Source organism: Callithrix jacchus, chromosome 4 (assembly GCF_049354715.1).
Source record: "Callithrix jacchus isolate 240 chromosome 4, calJac240_pri, whole genome shotgun sequence".
In the NCBI taxonomy this organism is placed as follows: Eukaryota; Metazoa; Chordata; class Mammalia; order Primates; family Cebidae; genus Callithrix; species Callithrix jacchus.
Window position 1 is genome coordinate 164,937,762 of NC_133505.1, and position 15,006 is coordinate 164,952,767.

Consider the following 15,006-nt stretch of genomic DNA (forward strand, 5'->3'; position numbering starts at 1 on the left):
AATAATTCAAATCTAGATCTTCATGAACTATCTCCTAAAACTGAGAACCTAGATATAAAAATTGATGTTTACAATTAAATTCTAGGTACAATTAAGCATCTAACAGCCAACAAGTTTCAAAAGAGTGAATACCTGCTGATTCCACAGGCACCACATGGAGCTTAATCATGCTGCCAATGTAAGTTGGTAGTGTTTCCACAAAATTCAGCACCTGGAAGTTTTTGTCTTTAGCAAACTCTAGAAAGTCATCTTGTAGCTTTTTAAGCGCAGGAGAATCTGTAAAATTATACAGAACAAGACTGTGACAAGTTGTTTACCCAATTCATAATAAAATGCATTAAACTTTCCAATTTAGAGAGGAAATTAGAATTCTGATTCAAGATGGTGGCTTGAGTACACATGTTTATTTTCTCCCCTGTCAAGAAGCCTTTAAGATTCAAGGAAAAAGCTAAAACCAAGAACTGACAGGACAGTCAGCAGCAGGAGAGGCTTTATCACATTACTGGGAGCAGGAGCAGTTCCCAGGGCAGTCTGGTTGTGTGGGACCATAGGCATCCTCCAGTGTAATGATGGTACCACTACACCCACCCCAAAGCCCAGCCTCCCATCAACAAAGCCTGTCTACAATCACAGAGTGCCTGTCCCTTCCCATCCCTCACCCTCATGTATGAAAGGGCAACCAAGAGGCACCAGATAGGCCTATGACGTAAAAGAGCGGATCAGATAAGCAAACAGAAAAGCTGGCCACAGAAAAAGCAGCTAGATGAGGAACAGAAGGGAACTCACAAACCCTCTACTTAGGATCTTTAGAATTATTCAAAAAGATAAAGGAGCCACAAGACAAGAGGACGTGAGTGCAGAACAACCAGGACACAGGAAAGAAGGCATGTGTGGAAAACAAAATCTGACTCCACAAAAGGAAAGTCCAACAGAAGGTTTAGAAAAAAACTGATAGATTCTCCATAAAGTGGAACAAAGAGAAAATATGAGCAAAAAGACACCTGGTATATTTAGGCTCAAGCCAGGGAGTCCAAATTCTGATTCACAGGTGTTCCAGAGAGAAAATTGCTTATTATTCAAAACAAATAGAGTACTTTAAAATTAAAACTAACAATCTCAAAGTTTCATTTACATTTTAACAGTTGATGATTTTCCACTCATGGGGAAAAGCTGTTTATCAGTAATTCGGAATAATATTTAAAAGCAAAACATTATGTGATTTTTCTAATTTTAAGTATTTAAGATAAAATTATTATAATGCTTGAGTAAATAATGGCTTAAGAACAAAATGAGAAATTATCAAAGAAAAATCAAGCCCAAGCCCCAAATCTTCCATGAGTAGTCTAAACACAATTATATACAAATTATAAAATGAGATAATATATTCAAGGAAGAAACTGGTTTTTTTCTTCTTCTCTGTATAACTGATGTTAATATAACCCCAATTTCCTTTATGACAGAAAGTATTACCTTTGCTGAGTTCTTTGACTTCCAAAGAGGGAAAGAGAAGATAGCGAATATTAACAGAGTATTCAGCCAAATGTGATCCATGATGAGGGACACTATAAAAAATTATTCCTCTGGTATTGTTGATAACAGTACTCATTTCTGGCTTCTTAGAGGCTTCCAACAGCATCTTTTTGACAAGAAGACCTAGCCACAGACAAGGAAGAAAAACCATGCATAAGCTATTTTCCTTCCCTCTAGTACTGTAAAAAAAAAAAAAAAAAAAGCCAAATAAATACATAAAAAGAGATGCTTTCTTTTTAAAAATGGTTTAAACAATAATTCTCAGTACAGTAGTATAAGAAAGAGGGCCTTAAAATATTAACACTTCATCATACTCCTGATCCTGATAGTGCAAGTCTAGAAACAGGTAAGATTCTAGAAACCCATTCATAGGGCAGATCCTTGTCTCACAGGATCTACTGTCCCACTGCAGGAACGTGAGGCACACAGCACTGGGTGCTTCCTGAGGACATGAGTGTGCTGTGGCTGGTCTCTCAGCCTGCCATGGCGGCCCACTAAGGACCACACTGATAGGTCGGTGCTGTGATCCCACAGCACACAGTCCCCCATGGAGAACACAGGGAACTGCTTCATGGGAACTGTTTCTCCGGAGATGCCTTCTCTTCCATCCCCCTACCCTGGGTTTGGAACCAATAATGAAACACAAAGATCTCAAAGATGATGACAGTGGGTCTTTAAGGACACAAAGGGCTATACCCACCTTTGTCATGGCAAAAAGCCCCGCCTCAGAGGCAATCCTAAGTGCTTCACCAGATAAATTAGGCCACGGACTGCAGAAAGGCCTTCTGCAAGGTGGATGGTGAAAATTTCAAACTGGACTCAGGGAGTCGCAGGGGAGGCAGTTCCATAAGCAACCGCTAGGACTCCAAGAACAGATACTCAATCACACCTGCACCTCAGCAGCTCTGGGCCTAGTGTGAACAGGCACCCAAGGTCTGGGACTATGGGCACTAAAGTGACCACAGACTCTGCAATGGTGAAGGGGAGCAGAAAGAATAAAGGGGCACCGTTGGGGCCATCCAGGAATGCTGAGGCATGTACGTTTACAAGGTGGGTGTATATGAAACGGGCTGCTTCTCACATTTATTCATTACCACTATGTGAAAGCACTACACTGGTCTGTTACAGGTTGCCCCTTTCTAGAGAAAGGAACAGAACAGAACAAGAGTAGTAATTTTAAAACTACTAGTCATAGCCACACTGATTAATTTAGCGGAGGGTAAGGGGGTCACTATTAAGTAAAACAGAAAGATACAGTAACTTTAGGTTGGCTACAGTGGCTGAAAATCACATCACAACAGTCACTTCACAAAGTTGAAGCTGCACTTACCTCCCATGCTATGTGATATCCAAACCACTGGCCTATCCCCAACACCAGCAGCTCTGAGCTTCCTGAGAAGTTCGTCGCTTCTGAATGCAATGGACCTTCTAAACAAAACAAAAACAGCAGGCATGACATGAGGCTATTGATACCCTCAATTTGTTATCTAATTTTTAAGAGTTAAGAACTTTTGTCTCCAGGACAAATGCTACATTTAGAGTTAGAAATACCCCTATTCTTTCTGCTTAGTTACTTGAACTCCTGGCCTCAAGCAATCCTCCCACCTCGGCCTCCCAAAGCGCTAGGATTATAGGCATAAGCCACCACGTCTGGGATCTCTCTGCTCAATTCCTGAAATAGTTCATTCTCTATTTGTAACTTATTAACATTAGCATAATTAGGAACATCTAAGCTCAGAAGAGGCCATTCATTTACTACATGAACACTGTTGGAGCATCTGTGTCAGGCAACTTTTCAGGTCAAACTTGGGTCTCCCTGCAACCACCCCCCAACACTTAGGATATAGATGTCCTTTCTCATCCAAGGCCTGACAATGAAAGTATCACCAAAGACTATGGTCTCTTTTGTGAGTTTCAGTTCTACTGGTAGTTATGCTATAAATATTAAGCTTTCATAATTTTGGTTTATTCTTTAGAAATAGTAGGATGCTATTTTAAAATACTAGGATGAGTCAAGTTTATTACAACTTATTCCTTCCAATGCATGCTTTTATAACTAGCATAAACAAGATGCTATTAGAATCAGAGAATTCAAAATAAGTAATTTTCAAACTAAAGAGGAACTTCAAAACTCTCTAGTCTGGTAGTTTCAAGCTGTTTATTTGTAGACATATTTCTTCAATATAAGCGTTCTCTAGATACCTGGGGTCTTGTCCGCTCACCTTGACACCCTTCTTAGGCACCTATGACAGGTCCATTCAGAAAGCAGTTTGATAACACTGATTTAGACCACTCTCTCAATCTGTAGACAGAGCTTCCCAGACAAGTTAACTGACTGGTCTAAGACTGCACAGCAAATCAAAGGTAGGATCCTGCTACTCTCAGTCCGGTAACTCTGAAATCCAGCACTCCTTCCCATGTATACTACTGGCACAGAGGATACACAAGGGATAGAGCAGCTGATATTTCTCAGCATCTTTCTCTTTGCTTCCTTTAGCCAGTATGATTGAGGACACAAGAGCAAAAAACATCACTTTTACTTCTGATAGAAAAGGAGACTTTGCTAGAGAATCCATGGTCCTTAACTATTAGAGTAGTTGTAAATGAACATGTTAGCAGCCCACCATTGATGATATACCTAAATCTTCTACTATTCCATTGCTTATTGAGAGCAAACTCCTTCTAGAAGGAAGAGGAAAAAAAGATTGTTTGTTTTCATAAGAAAATCCTGTCATTGGTACCAAAAAATTAAAATCACTTCCCATCCCAGAGGGCCTAAACTTGCAGCCTGAATTCTTCCCTGTCCTTCTGGTCTAAAATTTGCCTGTTACCTTTCCAGAGGGCACCTTGCTCTCCAGTCGCTGAGGCTGGTGTCATATTCCACAGATATAATTCGAAGAGCAGGACAGTCTTTTGCTAACCATGTCTAAGTAAAATAAAATGTACGTGAGAACAAGTATGAATCTTCACCACTGCAATCACTGCCTAGTAAATGAAATTTATAACTAAAGGCCTCTGGCACTATAATTAAAGACGGCACTGGAATAAGGTTTGAAGGTACTGTAAAAACAATTCCAGAATTTTATCTTTTTATGTCTCTGGTCTCAAAATGGTACCAATATATAGCATAAGGCCAATGAAAGTTTCAAGAGAGTTATTTTCCATTTTAACCTGCTATAGCCAAAAGCAAGGCATTTCAAAGTCTACATCAAATTGCCTTTTTGAAAGAATTTAGTAGAAAGCTATCATCTCAGGACAGATGATATAGTCCGACAGATTCTGGATCTGAGAATTCAGAGACACTAATAATAATGGTCACAGTTCTATCTCGGTGTACCCTGGGTTTATCATCATCTCTGTACTTCAGTGCCACCAGAAAGTACAAATCATTCTTCTACTTGATAAGCCTTCGTGAAGGAGAATAAGTAGTAATGGAGCAATGCCCTAGAAACTATTCACACACATATGCAGCATCACTTTTAAATGAGTTTTAGGTGAATTCCATTCAATAAATTCACTCCAGAGTTAACGTTCTTTGGGAGAAATAATACCAAAGAAATGTAAAGTATAAATTAGCCAGGTGTGGTGGCATGTGCCTGTGGTCCCACCTACGCAGAAGGCTGAGGTGGGAGGATTGTTTGAGCCTGGGAGGTTGAGACTGCAGTGCACTAGGACTGCACCACTGCACTCCAGCCTGAGTGACAGAGTGAGTCCCCTATCTCAAAAAAAAAAAAAAATGAAAAAACAAGAAAGAAATGCAAAGTATAATTACTTCTTCAAAGACTTTGCATTTTTATAATTATTAAGGTCAAAGAATTAGGTAACTATTATAAATACAATTGTGGTTATATAATTCTTTTGTATTCTATTACAACAAAAGTGAACTATTACTGGCTCTTGCCCCTATTTTTTACTTACTATTTTCTTAGAGTCATACACATTACCCCAAATGGAAATTATACAACATAGGGTGACAAGCCCAGATTACCCTCTACAAATGTCCCTAAGGGAAAGAAGAACTGCATAGAAAAAAATCCCAGTACAAAGAGAAAAACAAGCAAGTCACAGCTCCCTTACCTTGGGCCAACATGTCGTATATTTGTCTTCATCCTCTATAGGCTTTTGAATTACAGCCTGCTCACTGTCCTGCTGACGCCATGTTTTGAATGCTGCTCCCATAAGGCCATGAATAAAAAGGACATCTGCTTTAATGGGCTGACTAATAGGGGAGAGAGTTTTAAAAAGAAGCAGAATAAATGCATTATTGCTTTGGTAAGAATCTACACAGCATTCTCTGTGGATGGTGCTTTAAGCAGGTTTATGTGACATAAAATAAAACTGAATTAAAGCAAGCTTTATAAACACAGGTTTGCTGAGGAACCCTAGAAGGAGCTTTGCCAAAGACATACATAAAGCATGTTCACTGTTCTCTCTCTAAAAACAGAGACTTATCTAGTCAGGCAGACCAACCACAATCAACTGTAATGAGCTTTAGCAGTCATTGAAGTGACAGAGGTCATAGTCAGATTACCCTCTAAAGACTTCCATTTGAGAATATTCTACAAATCAATAAAAGTATTTAAGAAATTAAAGAACATGCTACTAACAATTTCAAAGTCAGTATGTATAAAAGAGATTTTTGAAAATATGTTAAGAAAACTAATACTTATGGGATTTCAAAGTAACATTCATTCTTTGCATATGACCCATTAAAAATTGTAGACAGTATGTGAGTTGCAAGCTATTTATAGTACACATACAATTATGTAACACATATAAAATACATTATCATAACATTTTATTTCTAAATTATAATAATAGCAAAACTTCTTTTAAATTAAAAAATGGATTAACCAGGTAATCCATTTTTTAATTTAAAAGAAGTTTTGCTATTTTCTGAGGTATTTTTTGTAAAGTGCCCTAAGAAAAACCAAGAAATACGTTATTTTTTTCAGTGTGGTCCCTTCTATATTTATTGTCTTAGCAATTATACAACTAGATATAATGACCACAAATAACCTTAAGAAGGAGCATGAGTCAAATTTATTACAACTTTTTCCTTTCAATGGATGCTTTTATAACTAGTATGAACTTTCCCCAGTCCCTTGAGTTCTAGGCCCAGGCTAATTTGGCTGCCATGTAAGACAAGGTCTTCTCTCCTTCCTATTCAGCTGACTTCTACAATCCAAATCAGTTATTAACTCAGATCTAAAAGAAAATGCCTTGAACCAAAGATGTGTGTTACAAAGTTTAAGTGTGACGCATGATCAAAAGTGAATGCAACCTTACTGAGGGGAAGCCTTTTGTAAAATAACCCTGATAATTTAGCTAGTTCACATACTTTTCACAACCACTTCCAATTCTTCTGAGGTTACTATAGACAAACTATTTTAGAAAACAAGATATTTGACTTATAAAGTATTTAACTTATCTGAATTATGCAGAAATAAGTTAAAAATTTGAGGCCTCTAGGCTTCACATTCCCAAAGGGGGCAAAGCAACTATCTTCTGCTTCCTTACCTCGTTCGATACTGGGGATGCAGCACATACACGCCATCCTGGTATTTTTCTTGCACAGTTTCTCGGTCTAGATTCGCCAGGATTCTGGCAGCGTGTGAAGCCTCCATAATGTGGTGAGATTTCATTGCTTCTGCCATGATGGAAACCCAGCCTGGTGAAAAGTACATGTATCCTAAATACTGATGTGAATCCATCGCAGACTGTGAAGAATCACTGAATGTGATGTGAGCAAGGCAAACCTCGCGTGTCTGTCCTTGGCAGAGAAGCCTGACCACTCCAACCCCATTCTGCCCTACAATCCTCTGAGTCCCGTGGCATAATACCATGCCATCTCCAAACACACACCCCTTAAGGGATCTCGAAGGAAAGAGGGATTTAAGAGCCATTTTTTTTTTATTTAGAAAACCTAACACTAATAGCAATTATAGAGGTGTTCACAAAAATGAACAAAATACCACGATGTTTTGCTTTTCACAAGAATTATAAAACTCTGTGGATTAAAAGTTATTTCATCCTGACCAGCAATCATAGAATAGCCTTTAATACAAATGAAGAAATAATTTAATAATAATGAATTTGAGATACAAAACTCTTGTAGAATCTGGAGAGCAGGAAGAAAAAACATTTTTTAAAGGGAGGCAAACAGAAAATGCATGGATAATACTGAGAAAAAATCCAGTATGATTTCATTTTTTAAATATGTTTATCTTTAAAAGTTTATATACATAAATATGTATAAAAGTACATATGTGCACAAACACATGCAAACACACAAAGATCTATATACTAATAATAAAGTCATTACCTCTTAGGAGAGAGGTAGGGTGGAAGCGGGCTCTGTAAAAAAGGTACATTTAGTTTTTTTTGCTATAGCTATTTTATGAAGTACTTAAACTGAAAATCTATTTATATAATTTATTTAATTTAAAATAAGGCAGAACATGGGCCTTGAAGATAGAGAGACTGGGGCTCAAATTTCTGCTCCCTGCTTACTTGCTCTGGAACCTCAGTCAAGTTATTTAGCAACTGAGCTAGAGAAAGGTTTCAATAAACTAATGTATGTGAAAATCGTGGGCCCAGGCCCAGCAGGCACTCAGTACATGACAGCTGTCCCCATGCCCTTCTCCCACTCTTTATGACAAGTGTTGAGTCACTGTGATGATGGGAAGCCAGCATTTAATAACCTAAAAGAAGCTTCAGACTCACTACTTCTTTAACAATATTCAAATTTATAACATCAGAAGATTCCTCTCCAAAATCTGTTGAAGATTTTAAAATAATAAAATAAGAATATTTTAAAATTCTATCTACAGACAAGTGAGTTATTGGTATGTATGAAAATATGGCTTTATTTTTAATGAAGTCACAAGAAAAAGCATGGCACAAGCCATCTCTGGCATTTTTTAGTTGACAAAATATGTTCACAATGTCCAACACCCTCCACCCTTGAAAAATGTCATTGTTGACTGAAACACATACACTATGGTGATCCCATAAGATTCTAGTACAGTATTTTTGCTGTGCCTTTTCTATGTTTAGCTAGGTTTAGAAATGCAAACACTTCGCATGTGTTACAACTGCCTACAGTGTACTGTACACACAGCCACGTGTGTACAGTTTGTAGCCTAGGAGCAATAGGCTGTCCCATCCAGCCTAGGTGTGGAGTAGGCTCTACTGTCTAGGTTTGTGCAAGTGCACTCTATGATGTTTGCACAGTGACAAAACTGCCTAACAATACATTTCTCAGAATGTTTCTCCTCTGTTAAGCAATGTCTGTCTGTACATGTTAACTGCAAAAAATAATGAAATAACTAAAAGCAGCATCTAATGAAAGTCTTGCTTTAGTACTCTCATCATTTCCCAACTCCATTTACATCCTCAGAGTAATGAAAGCTAGAAGTTTGGTGGATACCCTTTTGAAAATTATAGTCATATGCCTATAATTTAAACATATACAACGGGCTGGGTGTGATGGCTCAAGCCTGTAATCCCAACACTTTGGGAGGCCAAGGCAGGTGGATCACTTGAGGTCAGGAGTTCAAGACCAGCCTGGCCAACATGGTGAAACCCCATCTCTACTAAAATTATAAAAATTAGCCAGGTGTGGTGGTGGGCGCCTATAATCCCAGCTACTCAGGAGGCTGAGGCATGAGAATCGCTTGAACCTGGAAGGTGGAGGTTGCAGTGAGTTCTCAAAAAAAAAAAAAATGTAGCTCTATATGGAATCACACTACTGTTGTGACTGTATTGCAGCAATGTGTCTTGAAGAGCTCTCCATATATATCAACTTCATTCCTTTTAACTATAGTATTATATCACATGAGTATGCCATTGTTTAACCATTATTCATTCCTATTGGCAGACATTTAGGTTGTTTCCAACTTTTGTAAATCTGAAGGCAAAAATTTGCAGATCTGATACTAAGATTGATACAAAATATATAAAAACAGGGAAAGACACCGGATGCCTAAAGAGAAACAAACAAACAGGGCAAGGTAGCAGAATTCAAACTGGAGTATTAAGAAGTAATGCCCTTCTTTGAAGGCTGAGCAAAAAGAAGGTAGAGGTGGGTAACTCTCAGAAGTTTAGCTATAATGGGGAGGAGAGGATGTTATAGGGGATGTAGTTTATGTTTTTCACATCTTCCTCCAATGTATGTGATCAGAGGGTCCAGCTAAGAGGGAGTAGCTAGCTGACTGTAAGACCAGAAAAAAGTATACATTCCTGAGACTGTGAAAGGAGACAGACCCCAACATGGCTGGAGGCCTTATAAAAGAGGTGTCTCTTTTCCTATTATCAAGAAAAGGAAAGAACAGGGTTTGGTTTTTGTTAGTGAGAACATTCTTTTAGGGCTTCAATTGCCTGAGTAAAGTAGGAGAAGTCATCCTCTGAGAGAAAGGAATATGTGGAAGGTTCAAGGAACATGGGGAAGATTTACAATAGTCACTGCTAAGAATGTTAAGGCATGTTTACTGGAGAAACATAATTGCTGAACAACACTGAAGGTTAATTTGTGATTTTATAAGCATGGTGAAAACCAGTCTGCAATGATTCCAGGTTCAGACACAGAGTAAGCAGCCAGAAGGTTTCATCAAGGTCTTGACCAAGAGACCACTAACAGGATTGAAGGGAAAGGGAGTTGTAGGTACAGGCAAAATGTTACTGAAATAACAGACCATGGAAATATAAGCTGGGTTCAGGGAGGAAGTAAAGAATAAAAAGAGTGGCAGATTGGGAAAGGATAAAGGGGTCTGTGGATAGAAGACTTCAGTAGAAAAGAAAACCAGTCCTTATGGGGTAGATGCAAAAACAAGCTTGGATGAAAGAAGGATGTGCTCAGGGCTGATTTTTAGGTGAAGTGGTTTCAGGCAGTGATGAGGTTCAATGTATGACTCAAGAGTAGAGTACTTGACAACTCAGGGGCAGAGCAGGAAGTCAATGAAGATGACAAGGTCATGGAATTGAGGCCAGGGTGGTGAGTGGGCTATCCAGGAGATGTTGAAGCCAACCAAGAAGACTGAAGAGCCAGGTTTCAGAGAAGAGAGATTTTCTTTTCTATAATAAGATACTGATTTGATCAGGTCTTTGTCCTGCTTTGAATCGTTTAGTCTCCATTTCATCAATGAACCTGCAGCTAGGTCAACAGAAATAATACACAGTAAAGCACAGACGAAAAAACTGAAACACAATGAATAGAGTCCCAATAACCTGCCAAACAGAACAAAGAGGTCTAATATACATAACTGAAATTCCAAAAACAGATAAGAAGATAAAAGGACAAAAGAATAAATACTGGAGGATATACTGGCAGGAAAGTTTCCACATTTGAATAAAAACATCAACTCATCAATAAAATGTATCGTATTACTGAAAATTGCTGAGAGAATAGATTTTAAATGTTCTCACCACAAAAAATGATATGTATGAGGTAATGCATATGTTAATTCTCTCAGTTCAGTGGACCCCAAGCAGGATAAATATGACAGGAAATGCCTAGGCATTTCGGAGTCAAAAATCATACAGAAAGATCTCAAAAGAAGCCGGGGGGGGGAAATATTATATATAAGAGAACAGAATTGGGAATCCAAAGAGATTTCTTATTCAAACAATGGATTCCAGGAGAGAGTGGGATGACATTTTAGAAATGCTGACAGAAAAAAAAAGAATATATATATATGTGTGTATATTTGTATATACATATACATGTGGTCAACAAAGAATACTTTATCCAGGGAAGGTATCTTTTCCTGAACATAAAATAAAGGCAAATTAAAGACATTTTCAAATAATGAGGTGAGAGAATTTGTTGCCAGCAGACCCAATACACAAGAAATACTAAAGGAAAGTCTTTAGGCTGAAGAGAAATATTATCAGATGTAAATTCATACATACAGAAAAAAAGGCAGAGCACTGGAGATTATAAATACACAAATAAAATAGATTTTTGCTTTCTTATATTCTTTAAATGTCACAGGACTGTTCCTATAGTTTCAATGTGTTCCCTCCAAAATTCAAGTGTTGCCAATGTCACAGTATGAAAAGGTGAGCCTTTAAGAGGTAACTGGGCCATCAGTGTTCCTCCCACATTAATAGAATTAAACCCTTATAAAAGAGGCTTCATGTTTTAAGTGAATGCTATCTCAATTGCCCTGACTTGATCATTGCATATTATTGTATGCTTGTATCAAAATATCATTACATGTACATCCCATAAATATGAACAACTATCATGTACATAAAATCTTAAATTCAAAATTTTTAAATTAAAAAAGAGGCTTCCTGCAGCATGAAGGCTAGCTTGCCCTTCAGTCTTCAGCCATGTGATGACAAAGCAATAAGATCCTCACAAGACACCAATGGTCAGAACCTTGATCTTGAACTTCCCAGCCTCTAGAACTGAGAGACGAAAAAATTTGTGCTTTATAAATTACCCAGCCTCCGTCATACAACCTCAGGTTATAGCAACACAAAATGAACTAAGACAACTATTAAAACAAAAATCACAACAATGTAACCAGGCACAGCTGCCCAAACATATAGTCCCAGCTACTCATGAGACTAAGGTAGAAGGATTGCTTGAGCCTAGGAGTATGAGGACAGCCTGGGCAATACAGCAAAACCCTGTCTCAAAAAATAATAATAACAATGATAATGTATTTGAAGTCTATAAATAAGAGTAAAATATATTACAACAATACCACAAAGAATGTCAGGGGATGGCCGGGCGTGGTGGCTGACGCCTGTAAATCCCAGCACTTTAGGAGGCCAAGGCAGGTGGATCATGAGGTCAAGAGTTCAAGACCAGGCTCGCCAACATGATGAAACCCTGTCTCTACCAAAAAGACTAAAATTAGCCAGGTGTGGTGGCACACGCCTGTGGCCCCAGCTACTTGGGAGGCTGAGGCAAGAGAATCATGTGAACCTGGAAGGAGGAGGTTGCAGTGAGCCCAGATTGTGCCACTGCACTCCAGCCTGGGTGATGAGCGAGACTCCATCTCGAAAGAATGGCAGGGGATGTTAACGGAATTATGGGGTTGTAAGGATCTTACATCATATGAAATGGTATAATCTTAACTCAAAGTAGACTGTTAGTTAAGGATACAACCATTAAAAAATACAGACAAACATAAAACACCAAAAGAGGAGAAAGAACAGAATTTAAAAACAAACACTCAAATAATACAAGAAAAGTTAGAAAAAGCAGAAAAAAGGGGGACAAAGAGAAAGCAAAGAGCAAGATGAACATAACCAAACAATTATCAATAATTACATTAGTAAGTTTTGAAAAGTGTACCCTCGATCCCACAGCACACATATACATACACACACATATGTACACATGTATATGTGTGTATATATATCTAAATTATATGTATATGTATTATCCAGCTCTTTCTACTGAAAGAGGCAAGAAGCAAAGACTCCCTAGGAGCAATATACACTCCTATCATTTAGACCTTGGTCTCTAAGAATCATTCTCCACTAAAAGGATAGAGGTTTCTTCAGAGAAATGAGCCAAAATATCTTGCTATACCAGAAAATAAGAAATGCCTCCCAAAAATAATGTGGGCATATCATAAAGGACATGGGCCAGTTTGCTTGGGGCTCCCATTAGTCAAAGCTGGAACAATTTGGCACCAAATTATTAAGTAAGGCAATAAATTATAAACTATTAAAAACAGGAATTCATGTACCCATCCATAGAAGGGAGAGAGGAGATGGAGGGAGGGAGGAGGGAGAGAGAAGGGCTCTTGCTTCCAATAGAATGTCAAATGCTGAAAAGTAAATGCAGAGGGTGTGCTGGAGCTCATTCTGAAACCATTAAGGTAAAGACTAGATTGGGCAGGAACTGTCAGAGGATAGAAAGCAGGATATCTGCTTGGTCTTAAGTATCTCCCCACAGCTGGTTTATTACTTGCAAGGGGGAAAATCATTAATCATATAATGAATCTCTTTTTAGTCTGACTATGCCTCTTACTTAACCAAATCACATCAAAAATTATAGGCTGGGCATGGTGGGTCACACCTGTAATCTCAACACTATGGGAGGCCAAGGCAGTGGGATCACTTGAGCCCAGGAGTTTGAGACCAGCCTGGGCAACAAAGTGGGACCCCATCTCTATAAAAAGTTTTTCAAATTAACCATGCACAATGGTACATGCCTGTAGTCCCAGCTACTCAGGAGGCTGAAATGGGAGGATCCCTTGAGCCCAGGAGTTAAGGCTATCATGAGCTATGATTACACCACTGCACTCTAGCTTCAGTAACACAGTGAGACTCTCTCTAAAAAAAAATTATGTAAACAATTGGATGATCATCATAGCAAACCTGCTCTCCTATGATCACCTACAACACTGATTATCTTAGGCTTAGATTATCTACAATCTCAAGCAATTCCTTGCCTCTACCAAAATAACATGTTCTAAGGACCCATAACTAACCCTAAGTAGAGCTTTGTCTATTGAAAAATGAACATATCGTGAGGGGTAGAGGTAGAAGAACAAAGGAAAACATACTCAGTATATAAAGCTGTTACCTGAGCGAACTATAGAAGAATGAAGATGTTCATTCAAAGCCATGTTTCCAATGATACGCATTATATTTCTCTGTACTTTAGGGCAGTCCTTGTGAAGTCGGTATAGCCTCTGAAGTAGTTGCAGGCCTCCATTTGCTTCGATTTTATCACAATGTGTGGATATCTGGCACAATACATAAATGAAAGATACATGCACCCGTATGTTTATTGCAGCACTATTTACAATAGCAAAGACTTGGAACCAACCCAAATGCCCATCAATGATAGACTAGATAAAGAAAATGTGGCACAAATACACCATGGAATACTCTGCAGCCATAAAAAAGGATGAGTTCATGTCCTTTGCAGGGACGCGGATGAAGCTGGACACCATCATTCTCAGCAAACTGACACAAGAACAGAAAACCAAACACTGCATGTTCCCACTCATAAGTGGGTGTTGAACAATGAGAATACATGGACACAGGGAGGGGAACATCACACACCAGGACCCATCGAGATTGGAGGGCTAGGGGAGGGATAGCATTAGGAGAAATACCTAATGTAGATGACGAGGTGATGGATGCAGCAAACCACCATGGCACATATATACCTATGTAACAAACCTGCATGTTCTGCACAGGTAACCCAGAACTTAAAATATAATTTTAAAAAAAGAGAGCTAGAAAGATCAAGTAAAAATAAACAGGGATTTGAAGTGTTAATGGAGAAAACAGGCAAAAGAAAAAGCAAACATGCATATTAAGTTAAGGGAAGAGAAGTGACCAACAAGTTGGTCTTTCTAACGTCACTAGGCACAGCCCTGCCTCTTCCCATCACTAGTTTTACTCAAGGACATGATACCATATGCACAAACAGCAATTTTCATTTTCTGGATTGTTATTAAATTATAGCACATTTTAAGTACTTTAAAATGTATG

The 15,006-nt window shown here is 38.4% G+C and overlaps 1 protein-coding gene across 25 annotated transcripts in view; it reads right to left on the bottom strand.

The window, feature by feature from the left end:
- Window positions 1-15,006, bottom strand: part of SERAC1 (serine active site containing 1) — an 84,847-nt gene that overhangs the window by 31,127 nt on the left and 38,714 nt on the right. For all 25 annotated transcript variants that reach the window (XR_004742192.3, XM_035297055.3, XM_078370388.1 and 22 more), the window contains 7 exons: window positions 14,087-14,249; window positions 7,051-7,201; window positions 5,608-5,749; window positions 4,362-4,456; window positions 2,861-2,958; window positions 1,471-1,653; window positions 133-276 (listed from right to left, as the gene is read on the bottom strand). Coding sequence is in view for 24 of the 25 variants with exons in the window: in XM_035297055.3 (XP_035152946.1) it covers window positions 133-276; window positions 1,471-1,653; window positions 2,861-2,958; window positions 4,362-4,456; window positions 5,608-5,749; window positions 7,051-7,201; window positions 14,087-14,249 (976 nt within the window). In the remaining variant the exon portion in view is untranslated. The remainder of the gene's footprint in view (window positions 1-132; window positions 277-1,470; window positions 1,654-2,860; window positions 2,959-4,361; window positions 4,457-5,607; window positions 5,750-7,050; window positions 7,202-14,086; window positions 14,250-15,006) is intronic.